Below are 19,964 nucleotides of genomic sequence, written 5' to 3'. Positions count from 1 at the left end.
TCGCGACACTTTTTGTAAATAATATTGTGTTCTACAAAGTCGTAGTACCTTATTTTATTCTATCATCAATAGTTTTCGCAAGGCATGCGATGTAAAGAATATTTTAGGTAATTTTTTTACACCTAGGGTTACATTATTGGAGTTTTAGTAAGGATCCCTATTTTTTTTTCAAAAAAGATTATAGACTATGTCACTCGGGAATAGTGTAGCTTCCAAACAGTGAAATAATTTTTCAAATCTGTTCAGTAGTTTCGGTAGTGTTTCGGTAGTGCCTATTCAATACAAATACAAACATACTAATCTTGCCTTTTTATGATATTAGTATAGATAACGTGCACATCCCTAATTGTTCTCCTCGTGGGTCTTGGAGGGGCATGCAAGCGGGCGGAGCGGCAGAGACGCCGCCGGCCGACCATGAAGCTTCGAGAAAGAAGTCGTCAGTCTTTCAGTCGACATAGCACCATCGAACTATACCTTACGTCGACATTATTAAAAACTATACACCTTAAGCTGGGATAGTTTTAATTCATTATAATTTTATACTAGCGACCCGTCCTCGCTTCGCTTCGGAAACATTAAATTTTATTATTGATAGCTGAGTCCCGCGATGTTACCCGCGGTTATTGTCGTACCGCGGATGAAGCCGCGGGGCGAAGCTAGTCTAAAAAAAGTAGACTAAGTTACTCCTTATATCATCAGCTACCTATCAGTGAAAGTCCCGTCAAAATCGGTCCAGCCGTTCCAGAGGTTAGCCGGAACAAACAGACAGACAGACAAAAATTGTAAAAAATGATATTTTGGTGTATGTATGTATATTCATTTGCATGTAGTAAAAAGAGGCTATTTCAATATTACAAACAGACACTCCAATTTTATTTATATGTATAGATTTTACCCATGACAAATGGTACGGGCGCGTCGAGGAAGTGATATAAAGGAGCCGGTAGTATCGGTACGTAGACGTGCGCCCAAGTGAAGGGAAGCAATAGCGATACCATACATTCAGAAACCAGCATCAGCTTGTTGTAATCTGAAAACGAGAAATTGTTCGAATAAAACTTTTAATATTCACATAGTGAGTCAGTATTTAAATGGTCAAAGGTGTGATCAAAAACATCCGCAGCGGCAGAATCACGCACAGTCAACAGCGAAACTCATTTCAAGTTTTTTTTTTTATGATTGAAAGATTACTGGTGGCCCAGAGGCCTTTGCAGTTTCACCAGGGCAGATGGGCGAGCAAAGGCTCAGCCAGGAGGGGTGGGATTTGATAACAACTGCTCGAGCGCCTCCGAAGGAGACCTATCAACTTAAGAGCAATTGCTTCGCGAATGAATCTACTACCGGATCGGAATCGCGACCCGCTGAGAAGATCCGGCGAGAAACTCAGCGGGCTGATGCATGGGTTAGGTTGCACAGCGAGTAATGCAAAGATTATTGGATCTGATGGATCCGTAAGGATGTGTTTAAGGCGTCGACGGTGATCATTTCAAGTCTCGTTTGAAGAATGACATGTCGTACTGTTTTTACTGGTGGTAGGACCTCTTGTGAGTCCGTACGGGTAGGTACCACCTTGCCTATTTCTGACGTGAGGAAGCAATTAATTTCGGTTTGAAGGGTGGGGCTGCTGTTGTAAGTATACTGAGACCTTAGAACTCATATCTCAAGGTGGGTGGCGGCATTTACTTTGTAGATGTGAACACTGGGTGGGCTGTGAGCTCGTCCACACGAAATAAAATAAATAAATCGTAGCCTTGCCGATAAACCGATCACTCCAGAGGCATACAGTAAGTGACAACGGTTGTCTGGAACCACTCTTTCCAGGTAGTACAAATGATGATTGGTAGATGGTCAAAATGGAATAACGGAACCATCTTAAGCATGAACGGAAATACACAAGATTTTAAAAAGTTGTTGCTGTTTTTATGAGTATGTAAGGGCGTATTTATTTATTAAAATGTAAAGAATTATTGCTTACCAGTTGATCTAAGTAATACTTGATGTTCAAGTAGAACACACGTGAACAATTGTACTACTAGTTCAACGCCTAAATTAGAAAACATGACACGCAACGAATAGTCTAACAGTGGTAACTCTTCTGGAGGATTTGGCATTCTTATCACCTGGAAATATTATTAAAATTTTAAATAGACATAGATAGAAAAATTATTGCATTCAATTCCCAAATCATAAACATATTTTATGATACATTCAAGACTGAAATTTTAACCTGGTCCCCACAGTACAACAGTGGCATTAAGGGTGTCCAGCAATACAACATTATTCATAGTATATGTATTCATAATATCGACGGGTGAAAGGCTATTTGATTTAAACGACATTTCGCTTAATACGCGACATTTAACGGCCGTCTGGTGTAGTGGTAAGTGACACGGTCACTACACAAGGGGGTCGCGGGTTCGAATCCCGCCAAGGGAAGATATTTGTATGATAAATATAAATGTCTTTTCCAGGTTTATGTATGTATATTAAATATTAAATATATGTACGTTTTTTTTTTTTTTTTTTTATTGCCTTTGTAGGCAGACGAGCATACGGCCCACCTGATGGTAAGTGATCACCGTCGCTCATGGACGTCAGCAATGCCAGGGGCAGAGCCAAGCCGCTGCCTACCATAAAGAACTCTCCGCAAGCCTCGTTTGAAGAAGGACATGTCATAGCGCTCGGAAAACACCGTGGAGGGGAGTTCATTCCAAAGCCGGATGGTACGTGGCAAAAAAGATCTTTGGAAACGCACTGTCGATGAACGCAGCGGTTCCAGATAATATGGATGAACTCTGCTCCGAAGGCGGGAGGTGCGATGATAAAAAGGAGATGAGGGAATCATCTCGAATAATTCCTCAGAGCATTCCCCGTGGACCATACGGTATAAAACACAGAGAGAACCGAAGTCCCTCCGTAGACCCAGAGGTTCCAAGCGATCCGCGAGAGCAGGACTATCGACCATCCGAACAGCCCGTTTCTGTATGGAGTCAAATGGAAGTAGCTGGTATTTGGGAGCCCCGGCCCAGAGGTGAGAGCAGTACTCCACGCGAGGTCGGACCTGCGCTTTATAAAGCGCAAGTCTCTGTCCAGGCGTGAAATACCGCTTCGCTCTGTTGAGAACTCCCAACATTTTAGAGGCCAATTTGGCTTTACCTTCCAAATGACTCCGAAACTGGACATCGCTCGAAATATCGACCCCCAGAATCCCGATACTCGCGGAAAGCTGCAGGGATACTCCTTGAAATTCCGGCGCCATGACAAAAGGGTCCTTCTTCGCAGTGAACGCGCAAACCTGTGTTTTCAATGGGTTGAACTGAACTGAATTCAGTTCACCCCACTTGGAGACCCGCCCCAGAGAGTTCTCCACTTCAGACACAAGTTTTAATCGCCTCTCGTGTACAACGCTTCGAGAGAGACTCTGATGGCCGATATATCGCGCATCCCCCGTGCTGTCATCCGCATAGCAATGCATGCCATCAATAGATAGCATGTCATTGATATGCAGTATGAAAAGCGTGGGGGAGAGCACCGAACCTTGTGGAACACCAGCGTTGATGGTCATGGTATCGGAGCAGCAGCCGTCGACGACAACTGCGATGCTCCGTCCATCCAAAAAGCTAGCGATCCACTTGCAGAGTCCCTCAGGGATCCCGTATGCTGGAAGCTTCGATAGAAGTGCCCTATGCCAGACCCTGTCGAAGGCCTTCGCGATGTCAAGGCTCACAGCGAGAGCCTCGCCCTTGCTTTCCAAGGCTTCAGCCCATTTATGTGTGAGGTATACAAGAAGATCGCCAGCTGAGCGACCATGACGGAAACCGTACTGCCGGTCACTGATCAGCTGGCGATCCTCAAGATACTTAAGAAGTTGGATGTTTATGATTCGCTCCATCACCTTGGAAAGCAAGGAAGTTATCGCGATAGGTCTGTAATTCGAGGGGTCCGACCGGTCACCCTTCTTGGGGATAGGGTGGACGTGAGCAGTCTTCCATGAAGACGGAACCCTGTTGGTATTGTACGAGAGGCGATATAGACGCGTTAGCGCGGGTGTCAATTCAGGGGCGCATGTTTTTAGAACCACTGCCGGGATGCAATCTGGCCCACTCGACTTATGAACATCAAGAAGCCGAAGCTCCTGCCTGACCGCACGCTGTGTGATGCGAATCTCAGGCATGGAGCTGTCACACCAGGAGATGTTGGGCGGCGTGGCTCCTCCGTCATCCAAAGTCGAGTATGAGGCAAAGAGCTTGACCAGAAGGTCAGCCTTCTCCTTCGCACTATGAGCCAGACTGTCATTGGACTTACGCAGTGGTGGAAGGCTAGACCTGCAGAAGTTACCTTCTGCAGCCTTAGCTAGCGACCAGAAAGCACGGCTCCCAGAGGGATAGCTATTCAGTCGCTCGCCAATTCTGGCAACGTGCTCCGACTTCGCCTTGGCAATAGCCCTCTTATAGGACCTAGAGGCGGCGTTAAATTTCCGCCTTTTCTCCGAGATATCAGGATCCCGGCATCTCCTAGCAACATTAAATGCCACGTATGCAGACCGCTTGAGGCGTGCAGCATCCCTACTGGCTTTATTATACCAGGGTTTGCTGCGACCCCCAACGGGCACCTCAGAAGAAGGAATGAATAATTCCATTCCCTGAAGCACCACGTCTTTAAGTCGGTCCGCACAGACGTCAGGATCGTCGGAGGAAAAGCAGAGCCGCCCCCATGGGTAGGATGCGTAAAATTCACGCATTCCATCCCAGTCTGCTGACCTGTACCGCCAAACTCTTCGAAACCCGGTCGTCGTTCGACGACTAGGACGAGAGAGTGGTATGGCAGCACGGATAAGGCAGTGATCAGACGATCCAAGTGGAGCGTCGACCACCACACTGTATCCAGCTGGGTGAGTGGTCAGCAGAAGGTCCAACAAAGAAGGCTCGTGCCCCTCAATGTCTGGGACACGGGTGGGCTGTGTCACCAGTTGTGAGAGGCCGTAGGACAAGGCGAAATCGTAGGCAGCCCGACCCGGGAGGTCAGTGGTTCTGGACCCCAACCACTCCTGGTGATGAGCGTTAAAGTCACCAAGGACCACCACCTCCGCAGATGGGTACTGCTCAAGCACGCGGTCAGCCCCCTCTTGTACATGCTCAAACAGAGCTGACCCCGCATCACTGCTGTGAGACCTGTACAGGCAAGCGTAGACCCTGGTACAGCCCCCATAGTCCACGCGTAGCCACAAGAGGGACAGGTCCCGTTGCTCGAGGCCCCGAAGCCGACGACAGCAGACATCCTCCCGGATAAACACGCACACCCCGGCTTTACGCAGGAAGGTGTGCTCCAATGCGTAGCCGGGGTATCCGAGGTACGACGTATCGTCCGGGGCAGATATCTGCGTCTCAGTCAGGAAAAAGAGGGCAGGCTGCGCCGTCTCAAGGTGGTGATGTACGGCGTCAAGGTTACTGTGTAGGCCCCTGACATTGCTGAAATCCACATTAAACGTGGAATGGGGATCCGCCGAAAAAACTCTTTTTCTTTTGTCGACTTTCATGATAATTTTAGTTGGAGAGTAAGGATTTGGAGAGGTAGGATGCTAGAGGTGAGATCAAGGCAATACCTGAATAAAGCGCAGGGCGTACGTACGTGTATAATAAAAATCTTACATTTATTTCCGTTATCTGGTACCTGTAACACAAGTTCTTTACGAACTTAGCACGGGACCAGTTAACGTGGCGTGATTGTTATTAAATATTTACATATTTATTTATTTGTTTTTAATCAAAGATCCTTTTTATTTGGTATTAAAATCAATAATTCAATCTATATATATAAAAATTAATTGCTGTTCGTTAATCTCGCTAAAACTCGAGAACGGCTGGACCGATTTGGCTAATTTTGATCTTGAATTATTCGTGGAACTCCAGAGAAAGTTTAAAAGGTAGATAAATATGAAAATGCTCGGAATATAAATAAAAATAGCAATTTTGTTTTTCCTTTGATGTGTCCCCCGTCGGACGGATTCCTTTCGTTTGTTTTAAGTTTGTTTTATACAAAAGTTTAAGTCTTTTATTTATCGATTGAGGCACTACGAAATCTGCCGGGTCAGCTACTTTTTTTTATAAAAATTCAATAATTTTCAAAAAGCCTAAGAAGTTTTTTGTCATGATATTTTTTCCAAGTTTTAAAATTTAAATGACCCTCCTGTAAAATTGCAAAAATGTCGCTTAAACCATATAGCCTTTCACCCCTCGATATATTAAATAAATAAAGTCAACCAATGCTTACAACTGGAATGGCTTCAAGATGTGGTTGAGGAGGTGGCACATAAAGTCTTAAAGCTTGACCTGGCAAGGGCACTGGTACTTCGTAAAGTAAATTATAAACATAAGATTCTGGGCTAAGACCAGGTCCTGGTTGTCTTGGTAAGGATCTAAAAGATAACAGATTTATATACTTATTGTAGCCTATAGGATAAGATGGCCAGTGTATTTGTATTGAGGAATGTGGAAATAGGTTCCAATTTTCTTTAAGTAGTACGTAATATATATACATATGTATACAAAAATTATTACACACACACACAAACAAACACACATGCGCTCATGCATGTATACTCTTTTATTAATTCTTAAGGTCTGTGGTTAAATTGAGAATAGACTAAAATTGTTTGTCTTTAATATATTTATCTTTAGTGTAGCCTTGGCAAAATGCATGACTATAGAAGTAAAGTCTTTGACTATAAAACCATAACAATGTTTAAACTTTGTAGTCGTCGTGGCATAACGGATAAGACGTCCGGTGCATTCGTGTTGAGCGATGCACCGGTGTTCGAATCCCGCAGGCGGGTACCAATTTTTCGAATGAAATACGTACTCAACAAATGTTCACGATTGACTTCCACGGTGAAGGAATAACATCGTGTAATAAAAATGAAACCCGCAAAATTATAATTTGCGTAATTACTGGTGGTAGGACCTCTTGTGAGTCCGCCACCCTGCCTATTTCAGCCGTGAAGCAGTAATGCGTTTCGGTTTGAAGGGTGGGGCAGCCGTCGTTACTATACTTGAGACCTTCGAACTTGTATCTCAAGGTGGGTGGCGCATTTACGTTGTAGATGTCTATGGGCTCCAGTAACCACTTAACATCAGGTGGGCTGCGAGCTGGTCCACCCATCTAAGCAATAAAAAAAAAACTTATAATTTAAATTAATAATTATTGTCGAATTTAGACTACTGGATGAGCACTAGTATGTACAATTATGCACTATAATTTAAACACAAAAAATTTGTGATTTACAATATCCCTTCAGCTTAGATATGTATGGGGTAACCATTGATGCTAACTGGGTTGTGGATGAGTCCAGTATCAAAACATGTAACAAAAAATGAAATATAATACTTTATTCTAGGAAAACATTAAATCCTTACCTGAACAAGTTTTCTAAAAACATTTGGGCAACTCTTACAAAGGGGTATTGACAAATCAGTGCTATACTTTTAGCTACATAGAGTTTATCTTTGGCTATATCAAAGTATGTTAGAGCAGCACCAGTATGAGGCGTAAGTTTGAACGATCTGGGGAGGGATCGTGAGCTCTCCTTACCAGAGCTTTTTCTATGGCCTGGTGGAGTCTGGCCACTAGAGAGTTCTGTAATGTACATCGCCTGAAATAAAACAAAGAAGTTTTATAAGCTTGAACAACTATTAAACTGAACAATCAGATATAATTGAAATTTAGGAGTAACAATATAGTAGATTTAATTAATAAATAAATCATTTCAATTATTGTCTAATGAAAAAGATGCAAATTTTTTACCTGTAAAGTATGCATAGCACTACAGATGTTTTTATTTCTGACCTCTTCATAAAATATAAGGCTAAATCCATAATATCTAGATGCATTTTCTCTAGTTACTACAAAACTGTGAAATTGGGGCTCCAATGAATGCTTTTGGGTTCTAAATTGGAGGCCAGCTGGTAGACAGAGCTAAAATGACAGATATATTGAAGTTGTTGTGGTCTAAGAGATTAGAATTCAAAGTACTTAAACCTAGGTAAAAGTAGGTACTAGTGCACAATTCTCACAGACGAATATCAAATTATCTAAGGAAAGACAGACTTGATGATTTTCATTGTAAAAAGTATAGTAAAAATTAAACTGGCAAATTGATTAGCTTATGTAATTACTGGCGGTAAGATTAATGGTAAGTTTGTACAGATGTGTGCACAAAGCATTCATGTATTTCCTTTTAAAGAGTGAAAGTCTGCAGCATCTTGGTTATGTCTGTGACATTGTTGATGCCTCTGAGCAATGTTGACTACTTACAATCAAGTGGGTAGTATGCCTATAATGGCAATAAAAATATTTAAAAAAGAAACAGCTGTTTTATAAAATACTTGAGACTTGTTTTATAAAATCTAAAAAGACCGTGATAGCATTAAGCTGTGATGTCTATAGGCTCCAGTAAGTCTTTAACCAGGTATGTTGTGGTCTCATTAACCCATTAAAAATTTAAAGAAAATTTAACACTTATTCACACCACTACTATGAAATTTTTACTTTATACAAGCAAAGTAATGTCTTAGGGCTTTTGAATATTTGGTACTGGTATGTGGACCCATATGGCTCTAAACTATATTGGTGATAGTCACTGCAGAGCTAATAAGTTATTAGCTCTGCAGTGACTGTACTGAATCATTTAGTTGTTTATGTGGTTTGATATAATAAATTCATATATCTAAAATTGCGTTATTTTTTCGGCAGCTATTCCGTATTTTGTTTATGCAGTCTTGAAATCATATTATGAATAAACATCACTTACCATACAGGTTGCATGTTCATCAAATTGATTACTAGGAACATTTTCAGGATAGTGAGCTAAAATTTTTCCTTTATAGGATCGGTCGAGAGGAGATACGTGTAAATTATCACCTATGTTCAGGATATAAATTGTTTATACATTAAAATTTTGTAAAAACAAAAAAATTGTTAACCACGTTTGAAGCTGTTACTTACCACATAGTCTATCAGGTTCTAATCCAGAATCGAAATCAAGTCCACATATAGCAAAATAATCAGCAAAACGACAACTAACAGACAAATCAGGGACAGACATATTTCTATCGACCCGTTATTTACTACTATTTGAGACACTTTCTCTTCTATTCACAATAGAATATAGATTTTGTTTCAGCATTGTATTTGTGTTGTATTTTAAAAACTTAAATAAATTACAGCAAATTGCCCCATAAGGTATTCTTTGTGAGGCCCTTTTTTATTACCAATGAATAAATTTAATAAAAAATAAAACGTAAAAATATCACCAATAGTATTTTTGACTGTTTTTTGTTTAATTTATTCAATCGGACAGGCAAAGGGAATATGAAACGTAGCTTGTGCTGCTATTTAAGATAGTAGGTGAGATGCCCAATTTAATAAAATGTAAAGCAGGAGGAACCCAAAACCGTAAATCAGTCAATATCTTAAACTTATCTATCTATCTATCTTATCCATTGTTATAATTTAACAGAAGACTTTCTATTACTTGTGAGAGTATAACTTTACCAAGAATTCCATTGCCCAGCTCTTCCCGTGGGTGTTGTTAATGGCGACTAGTGGATTTACTATTAATGAAAAAATTTATATCAAATGAATATTTTATTCTTTAAATGGATAAATGAGCTCACGGATCATCTTGCGTGAAGTGATCGCAACAGCTTAAAGAAATCACAATGTGAATGTCGTTTAAGGCATGAGGTGTATTATAAAATCACGGTGCCTCTGTCTTTCAAACGGAACGTATAATTTACACACACAACGACAAAATTAGACAGAATGGTGGTGAAACAACCAATGTGAGTTCCCAATGTGCCTCAAGACCAGGAAATGTTTAGTTGTATGTTGTATACTAGTTGTAATACAGGAAGTGTTAGTTGTATACTAGCTGTAACAGTATGATGGTTAACAGAATTAATAAAAAGAAAAGTATATATATTTTGGGAAGGCTTAACAACGGCGGGATGATCTTTCACCGAGCGGGTGACATTGCTCGGTAGACCGACGCGGCGACGGTCTAAATGTTGTTATTCGGAAATATTGTTTATCCGAAGACTTACCTTGCAAATGTCGTAGGCGAAGCGACGTAGGTCGTACACACACAAAAGGTATCGGAGCTAAACGTAAGCGGGCGTTAGTCGATGCGGGTAGGCCATGGAGCTATTACTAACTCTATGGTAGGTACAAAGACAAACCACGACAAACACGCTTTACCGTATGTGAGATAAATAAAGAATGCTGGTGGTGGGCACAGTTGCCAGATGGGGGGGATTCCCTGCAAATTCGGGGGGTTTTTTGACCTTGGGGGGGAAATTCGGGGGGAAAGATTCTTTGGGGGGACATTCGGGGGGAAAAGTTAGTTAGAAATTTCGGAGGTTTTTTAAGTATCAATAATTCATCCACAAACATAGTTCGCAATTACTATTAGAATAATTATAGTCTACTATACTATTCACAAGTCAATATTATAAAGAACAAGTTATGCAACCAAATGGCAATAGAAACTGCCGAAGCGGTTCTCAGGATTCGATTTTCACTGCCAAATAGAGCCATAAATTTTGTTCCCACATCGGACATGTTAAATATCTTTAACTTCGGAAACGTGTATGCTTTAAATAATAATAACGAAAGTGAATATGATTGTAATAATTGTTTAGAGATGGTTGAAGTTATAGGGACAGCTTGATTAAAAAATAAAAGAATCCTTTTGGTTTTTTATTTCTTCTTTAAAATAAGTAAAGACTGTTTTGGGGGTTTTTTCTTCAAAAAGCCTATTTTCGGGGGGTTTTCGAAAAGAGTTGGGGGGAAATTCACACGGTCATCTGGCAGGACTGGTGGTGGGAGTTTAACATAGGACTTTTTGGCGGGAACGCGAGGAGTGCAGTTGTGTGATTTGTTTTATTTTGTCTATTTAGTGTTTCTTCGGGTTTAAATGTGTAATAATGGTGGTTTATTAACTGTTTAATATCTGTGAAAGTGCACAAATTTGGGAAAATGAAACAAAGCTGCTGGACGTAGCTTCTCGGGTTCTTCCAAAAAGTCCACTGAAAAAATCTCAGTAAATGACCACCATTTTACTGCGATTATATTTCATCCCATATCATCTCATTAAATTTCATCCCAGTTGATTAATGTCTCAAATCAATCATCTTCATTTCATTTCACTCCATATTATCATTTTTCATAAAATTAAGAATATAAATTAAAATAAGACATGACTTAAAGGTCTTAGTTACCAGGTCATAAAATCTCTTAAAAAAAAAAAGAGTTTAACATAAAATGAGCATAGATTATACACTTAATATATTTGAGATAAAATGAGTATTATCTATGGTGGGAAGTTATGAATCAAAGAAAACAATAATTTTTAAAACCAAATCTTATCGTTATCAACTAGCGACTACTAAGAGATTACCGTGTATTTTTTGCGCGTTGTGGTAGTGTCGGCTGTCGTGATGTTAGTCAAAACTTAAAATATAAGTGTGCGTGCTGTGTAGCTTGAGGAAAATAAAATATTTTACTCAGCGTACATACAAATGGGGAAACAAAAAAACTGAATACCTATTTTTAATGTCACTCTCATTTACCAGAGTTTGTACATACCAGATTTCCTGTAATTCTATATTACGAAGATTCAATTTGAAAATTTGAAAGGTCACGGTCAAGCTATTGAAGTATTACACGATAACGAGGTAATTTCTAAGACTAATCATGTATTTATCCAAATTACATATTTTTTACTTTACCGATGAAAGGACTGTAAACCCGCACCGGTAAGCAGTTATTCGTTCTAGGGTGGGACCGCCGTTATACAATACAATTGAGACTTCGACCTCACGTCTCAAGAAGGAATACGGCATCACATTGTGGTATCTATGGGCTCCCGTAATCACTTGGCACAAGGTAGGCAAGAACACTTTACGTAATAAAATAAAATAAAAAAAGTAGTGCTTATTGATGATGAAGTCAGGAATGCTTGACTGCTTATTTAATAAAACACTAGTAATTTTGCTAATTGATATTAGATAACATGTTCTAGATATTTATGTAGTTTTTAATTACTTATGAATTTGATTTAGAAATATAGAATTTCAACTAGATAGTAATTATTATATTAAAGCATAACTAATGTTTCAGAATGATCAGAGGGCGAATAAAACATTTGCTACATTGCATGTTTTTTTTACTCTTCATTTTTTTTTTCCTCGTGTTTGCTGGGGCTATTAATCTGGATGATAAAGAAAAAGAATTCATTGATCCTTGGGAGAATTATGGAGTTTTTGGTGCACTTATATTGTATATCCTGCGACTTCTGACTTTACTCACAATACCACAGGTGCTCTGCAATTTTGCTGGCCTAACTTTATTCAACGCTTTTCCTGGAAAAATTCGACTGAAAAGCTCACCATTACTTGCTCCGTTTATTTGCATAAGAGTGGTCACAAGAGGGGATTTCCCAAAACTGGTAAAAGATAATGTGAATAGGAACATGAATAAGTGTATAGATGTTGGCATGGAGAACTTTATGATAGAAGTTGTGACTGACAAAGCTATAAATTTGCCAAAACACCGAAAAGTAAGAGAAGTAGTAGTTCCATCAGATTATCAGACTAAATCTGGAGCTTTATTCAAGGCGCGAGCCCTACAATATTGTTTAGAAGATCAAGTGAACATACTGACAGAGACTGATTGGATTGTACATTTAGATGAAGAGACTCTTTTGACAGAAAATTCATTAAGGGGAATTTTAAATTTTGTTATGGATGGACAGTATCAATTTGGCCAGGGTCTCATCACTTATGCCAATGAACAGATTGTAAATTGGTTGACAACATTAGCAGATAGTTTCAGAGTTGCTGATGATATGGGCAAGCTAAGGCTGCAATTTTATCTATTCCATAAACCACTGTTTAGTTGGAAAGGATCTTATGTAGTAACACAAGTAAGTTTGTTTTTAATATGCTGCTGTCAAATTAAAATACATAGTATTAAATAGCTGTATTTGTTCTACTTCTACTTACTTCATCTTTTTTACTAGGTAAGTGCAGAGAAGAAAGTATCTTTTGATAATGGCCTTGATGGGTCAGTGGCTGAAGATTGTTTTTTTGCCATGAAGGCATATAAGGAAGGCTACACATTTAATTTTGTTGAAGGAGAAATGTGGGAAAAATCCCCTTTTACTCTTTGGGATTTCATGCAGCAACGAAAAAGATGGATTCAAGGTATACTTTTAGTGGTACATTCCAAAGAAATACCTTTAGTTAATAATGTATTCTTAGCAATTTCTTGTTACTCTTGGGTAACACTCCCACTATCAACAAGTAATGTTGTTTTGGCTGCTTTATGTCCAATTCCATGTCCTCAATTTTTAGACATTGCTTGTGGATTTACAGCAGCTGTTAACATTTATATGTACATTTTTGGAGTCATCAAGTCATTTCCTGTACACAGATTTGGACCATTAAAGTTTATACTATTTGTTGGGGGAGCTTTGGCTACTATTCCATTAAACATAGTTATTGAAAATATTGCAGTTATTTGGGGAATGTTAGGAAAAAAGCACAAATTTTATATTGTTAACAAAGAAATTAAAACACCTGTTACTGTGTGATTTTTCAGTATGTTATTGAGGAGATTACTAAATTAAACCATAAAATACATATTACTCTTTGCTAGTAACTGCACATTGATATGCACAATAATTGTTATGTATTCTATACAACAATTATTATGTATTAGGAAAAATACTAATTTTAAATTTAATTTAAAAGAGGGAAACTGAATTGATTCAAAGTTATATAAAGAAAGTTTTTTTTTGTTACCATTTAATTTTACTTATTGATATAAAAAATTCATATGTACAAATGGTAAAAATTATAATACTAATTAATAATTTTTATATAATAGTTAAATTCTTAAAAAGCTAAATTATTGTTAAGCTAACTTTATAATTATTTATTGGTATTTGTTAGTTTTAGTAACAGCAGCACTTAATTTATTTTAATAGGTACACATGGTGCAATAATGTGACAGGTAGAATCTGAAAGCATACCATAAATTCATGTAAATCACATATACTCTTGTATTATATAGCACACACACACATATATATATATATATTATATAGCAGTAGAAAATTAGAAAAGTCACAAACACCTTTGCTTGAAAAATGATTGTAATGAAAGTTTGGATAGTAAATCTAATGAAGTGCATTAAATTAAATTTTTATTTGTTAACGTTTTTAATTTTGTGGCACAAATACCAGTACAATGTATGACAATTTTCTTATGTGATAAAATATGCACTATCAATTAGACTTAATTATAATTTTATTTCCAAACAGAATTTGCAGGTCAATTTAGTACAAGGTTTAATAACAAGTACCTTAATACTAGTTTTTGACTGGTCACAAAATAATAGATTGTTGAACCTAAATCACAAAGCTTATTATATGAAAACTGCTTTTAATTAGAATGTTTTGAGAACAAGTTTGCATGTGAATTTTAAATTGATAAATAATTATAGCATAAAAATCTTAATTGATATTTTTAAGACCTCAGATATGTGGTATTTACTTTATTTATTTATATAGATAAATGAACATAAGTAATTTGGTCGATTTGATGCACTGTAGTTAATGTCTGAGACTATTTGACATAATGTTAATGATGATAAATATTAATAAAATTTTAAAATATTTGGTGTTTCGTAATATTGTTATAATTGTGTCATGGTATTTCCTAAATAAATAAATTTAAATTATGGGGCAAGAGCTTGTGTTTGGCTAATAATCTTATTTGGTCATCATTACTGGCTGATAACAAATGCAAGTGGAAAACTAGATCGAAATGACCAATATTAATTGTTATTTATATAATAGCATTATAGTACAGACTTATTCATAATTTGCGTAGGTATCTCACTAGTCATAAAATTTATAAAAATAAGTATCCGTAGGTTAATTTATTGTGGCGTGTATTTACTATTACAGTCTTTTTATTTTTCTGTGTAGGAGATTGTAAACCCACTTTGATGACAGTTTGAAGAGTTAATATTTAAAAAAAAAACTTTCAAAACAATATGTTGTGCAATTATTTTCATCCATATTCTTTTAATGAAGACATAGCATAAATCTAATTTAGTCATGTTTGAAGAATTTTTAGTATTATTGTCTGCAAAAAAGTGTTTCTACAAATGTATAATAAAAATAAGAATGTTGCGAATGATTGCTATTAATTTTGTACCTAACTAGTTGGAAGTGTTTGAAAATTGTAATTATATGATTAGTTATCTTAAATTGAATTGAAGATTGTAATTATTTTTGAACAAGTTAAATTGACTGCATATGATTTGTTTTAGTAGTGTGACATAAAGTTACTTAAACTTATTTAGATAGTATTTAGTGAACCCTGACTACTCTTTGCTATTATTGATGAAAAATATAAAATTTACTTCCTGTTTCATAATTTTATTCAATCACATCCTCTGTTAAATCTTAATCTGATGGTAAAGGACAAGTGCAAAGCAGGGTTAAGTGGAGACAGTTTGTGAGGGCCCAATGTACCAGCGAGGTACCCTCTGACTACAATAACAACATTCTCTGTCGAGTTGTAGAAGTAAAAGACTTTAAATAAACTTTAATGCGGTAGTAATGTAGATATTACTACTAAAATAACCACACTGAAGTCGTTGTGGCCTAAGGGATAAGACGTCCGGTGCATTCGTTTTGAGCGATGCACCTGTGTTCGAATCCCGGGCGGTTACCAATTTTTCTAATGAATTACGTACTCAACAAATGTTCACGATTGACTTCCACGGTGAAGGAATAACATCGTGTAATAAAAGTGAAACCCGCAAAATTATAATTTCCGTAATTACTGGTGGTAGGACCTCGTGAGTCCGCGCGGGTAGGTACCACCGCCCTGCCTATTTCTGCTGTGAAGCAGTAATGCGTTTCGGTTTGAAGGGTGAGGCAGCCGTTTTAACTATGCTGAGATCTTAGAACTTATATCTCAAGGTGGGTGGCGCATTTACGTTGTAGATGTCCATGGGCTCCAGTGACCACTTAACACCAGGTGGGCTGTGAGTTCGTCCACTCATCTAAGCAATAAAAAAAAAACTGAATTTTGTTTTTGTTTTTTTTGTAGTATGACTTTGAGGGACAATTTACTATCCTTTTTTATTGTTTATCTTGGCACATGAGAATATGGCTCACCTGATTGTAAATGGGCACCCTCGATAGCATTCAGCAATGCCAGGGCCACATCCTAATTGCTACCTACTACTGAGGACTCCTCGAATCTCGAAGAAGAAAAACGTCAAAGCCCTCAGAAAGTCTTTCAAAGAGGGATTCATTTCAAAGTCGTACCTATTCAAAAGCACGATTCCTGAGAACAGGATTACCGACAATCTGAATGGCTCTTTCGTATTGAGTTAAATGGGACCTGGTGTTTGGGAGCACCAGCCCAAAAATGGCTGCATTGCCAAGCCAACTTCGATTTAACTTCCCAGCTAAACACCGCTAGAAATATCGACTCTAAGATTCCATTACTCTCGGGATACATCCTAATGAAGGTGTAAGCCAAGTTTTCTTAAAAAAAATTCATTTTAAGATAGAATAGTCTGTAGTAATAATATCAGAAAGGAATGGATTAGAAAATACATAGCTTATTGAACGAAAAAAATCCAACTTGATTTGCTTTCTCTGACGTGGCAATATGTGCGCCCGAAGCGCCCTCACGCTCTCCGACCTCCTCACAGATGTAAATATCAAACACAAGTTCGGAAGATGTATGTATGTTACAATAGTAAATGATACCGATGGAAATTACTGGTAACATTTGCCTCGCAGTCGTAAGTTTTGGTAGTATCTTAATTACTTTTCCTGTCCAACCCTATTTCTTAAGCCCTAGTTCTAGTGGCTCTCCGAATTACGGCTAGTAAGAAAATATATGAGACTGGCATATGATATATGAGACTGATAATTGAAAACACTTGAATCGTAAGCAATTATCATACCTTTATAGTGTCATTCGGTCTTCATAAATGCAGTTCTATATCTTATCAAAGTTGTAAGGTACTTAATCATTTTTCCATTGTTGTTCAAAGGTTTATCTATTATAAGTTATGGGAGGGGGAAGATTACAATGTGAATAGTTTTGATTTATCAGTAAAGTTAGTAAAGCAGAATCCAGTTAAATGCTAGGTCATGATTCGATATTAGTAGTCGGTAAATATTACGACCAATTTTTCTCTTTTTTTTTACTAAATGGAAATCGGCTTTTGCGATTCAATGGTTACCAAAGTCAAATTTATGAAATCCTCAATTACTAATATACATTTAAATTCATTTATTATGAAAGGAATGAATGAAGGGGATGAAACAAGATGAGATGAAATGAAATAATATGAAATCATATCTTAGTAGAATGGTTGGAATTTACTGTCTTCGGAATTTTTTTTACCATTTATATATGTAAATATACGATAAAAAGATAATACTAACATTAGTATAAATTGTATTATGACTAATACGAAATCCGGCTTATACAATGATTGAAATTGCACACTGATTATTCTTTCAATTGGAATTTGATAAGAATATGATGAATACACAAGAGATAAATTAGGCGCACGTTAACACCTGTTTACCGGTTTTAACCAAAAATTATGACAATTGATTTAGGGCATGTCCTGTACATCGACGATAAGCACCGAGCTTCAAATCTCGTTTTATAATACGCAACAGAGTCCTTGCGGGAATCTTCATTTCTCGCGATAAAATTTTATTCTTCTTAATAGGGTTTCGCCGAATTCTGGCTTTAACAGCATTAACGGCCTTTGTAGTTCTAAGAGCACGCGGCCGCCGCGATCTTTTCTGGTCTTCGACAGACGACGTGATGTTGTATCTGTTGATAATACGATATACGAATATACGGCCGATATGGTTATTACTGGTGGTAGGAACTCATGCAAGTCTGCACGGGTAGGTACCACCACCCTGCCTATTTCTGCCGTGAAGCAATAATGCATTTCAGTTTGAAGGGTGGGGCAGCCGTTGTAACTATACCGAGACCTTAGAACTCTTATCTCAAGGTGGGTGGCGGTGGTTTGCGTTGTAGATGTCTATGGGCTCCGGTAACCACTTAGCACCAGGTGGGCCGTGAGCTCGTCCACCCATTTAATCAGTAAAAATAAATAAATAAAACAAGCTTTTGAAGTGTCTGGAATTTGACCGACGGCTCCATACCCACTTTGTGCAAGGCGATCACTGCAATCCTATTTTCTTTAACATCCCATTCTATATTTTAATTTGATAATTAACACTAAAAATATGTAAAAAGGCACAGAATTGAAAGAATTTTTTAAAATAATATAGGTACGTGTTCCAAATTCAAAATAATCAAAAGATGGAAAAAAAAGTTTTTATTTAACAGTATTTATGGCCATGTTAGTTATATGGCTTTTTATAAAAGGTAGAGTGGCAGACAAAAATGTGCTAGGTATAGGGAGTTTGGAGGACAGATCGGTCACGTGTACCGGACACGGTGGAATCGTGCACCAGTTCCCGGTCGTGCGCGGTGTTCTACAGGGGTCGGTGCTTGGCCTTCTTTTGTCGAATATCGGGTATGACTGGGTGCTGAGGGGTGCCCTCCTCCCGGGCCTGAGCGTAATCTGTTACGCAGACGACACGTTGGTCGTGGCCCGGGGGGGGGAGTTTTGCTCAGTCTGCCCGTCTTGCTACCGCTGGGGTGGCGCATGTCGCCGACAAAATCAGGAGATTGGGCCTCGACGTGGCGCTCAGTAAATCCGAGGCCATGTGGTTCCACAGGCCCCGGAGAGTGCCACCTGTCGATGCCCATATCGTGGTTGGAGGCGCCCGTATCGGGGTCGGGGTGCAGTTGAAGTACCTCGGCCTCATTCTGGACAGACGTTGGACCTTCCGTGCTCACTTTCAGAATCTGGTCCCTCGTTTTTTGGGGGTGGCCGGCGCGTTAAGCCGGCTCCTTCCCAACGTCGGGGGGCCTGACCAGGTGACGCGCCCTCTCTATACAGGGGTGGTGCGATCAATGGCCCTATACGGGGCGCCTGTGTGGGGCCAGTCCCTGGCCGTGGGGGTAGCGAAGCTACTGCAACGGCCGGAACGCACCATCGCGGTCAGGGTCATCCGTGGTTATCGCACCATCTCTTTCGAGGCGGCCTGTGTACTGGCTGGGACGCCGCCTTGGGTCCTGGAGGCGGAGGCGCTCGCTACTGACTATCAACTGCGGGCTGACCTTCGTGTCTGGGGCGTGGCACGTCCCAGCCCCAGTGTGGTCAGAGCGCGGAGGGCCCAATCTCGGCGGTCCGTGCTGGAGTCATGGCCCAGACGGCTGGCCGACGATCCTTTGGCTGGACGTAGGACCGTCGAGGCGATTCGCCCGGTTCTTGTGAATTGGGTGAATCGTGACAGAGGACGCCTCACTTTCTGGCTCACGCAGGTGCTCACTGGGCATGGTTGCTTCAGTGAGTTCTTGCACCGGATCGGAGCTGAGCCGACCGCAGAGTGCCACCATTGTGGTTGCGACTTGGACACGGTGGAGCACACGCCCGTCGCCTGCCCCGCATGGGAGGGGTGGCGCCGTGTCCTCGTCGTAAAAATAGGAAACGACTTGTCGTTGCCGAGTGTTGTGGCATCGATGCTCGGTGACGACGAGTTGTGGAAAGCGATGCTCGACTTTTGCGAGTGCACCATCTCGCAGAAGGAGGCGGCGGGGCGCGTGAGAGACGCACAGGCCCGCCGCCGTCGAGCGGGGGCCAGGGAGGCGGATGTCGCCCAAGCCCTGGCCCTCTAAGTGTTTCGGGTCTACCTCACATGTCGGCCTGGGGACCGGCGAAGGGGGCCTAAGAAGACGACGTGTAAGCTGTTCTGCACGCGTTTTATG

At 39.4% G+C, this 19,964-nt stretch overlaps 2 protein-coding genes across 4 annotated transcripts in view; one reads left to right on the top strand and one right to left on the bottom strand.

Moving 5' to 3' along the window:
• The window catches only part of LOC101744990 (DENN domain-containing protein 5A), a 33,587-nt gene extending 24,235 nt beyond the window's left edge, over nt 1–9,352 (bottom strand). For both annotated transcript variants that reach the window (XM_038014839.2, XM_062671845.1), the window contains exons 1-7: nt 9,001–9,352; nt 8,807–8,916; nt 7,801–7,971; nt 7,413–7,648; nt 6,271–6,415; nt 1,976–2,120; nt 896–1,030 (exon numbers count right to left, since the gene is read on the bottom strand). In XM_038014839.2, coding sequence (XP_037870767.1) covers nt 896–1,030; nt 1,976–2,120; nt 6,271–6,415; nt 7,413–7,648; nt 7,801–7,971; nt 8,807–8,916; nt 9,001–9,100 — 1,042 coding nt within the window. In that variant the 5' untranslated portion in view covers nt 9,101–9,352. The remainder of the gene's footprint in view (nt 1–895; nt 1,031–1,975; nt 2,121–6,270; nt 6,416–7,412; nt 7,649–7,800; nt 7,972–8,806; nt 8,917–9,000) is intronic.
• Nucleotides 9,353–10,898: 1,546 nt separating this feature from the next.
• On the top strand, nt 10,899–15,498 carry _Bre3 (glycosyltransferase). 2 transcript variants are annotated; one of them, XM_038014730.2, is made up of 3 exons: nt 10,899–11,732; nt 12,178–12,982; nt 13,079–15,498. In XM_038014730.2, the coding sequence occupies exons 2-3, from the start codon at nt 12,179–12,181 to the stop codon at nt 13,649–13,651; spliced, it is 1,377 nt and encodes a 458-aa protein (XP_037870658.1). In that variant the 5' UTR covers nt 10,899–11,732; nt 12,178; the 3' UTR covers nt 13,652–15,498.
• Nucleotides 15,499–19,964: the final 4,466 nt, after the last annotated feature.

The sequence above is a fragment of the Bombyx mori genome, chromosome 13 (genome assembly GCF_030269925.1).
Source record: "Bombyx mori chromosome 13, ASM3026992v2".
Taxonomy (NCBI): Eukaryota; Metazoa; Arthropoda; class Insecta; order Lepidoptera; family Bombycidae; genus Bombyx; species Bombyx mori.
This window is presented reverse-complemented; position numbering and strand designations above follow the sequence as displayed.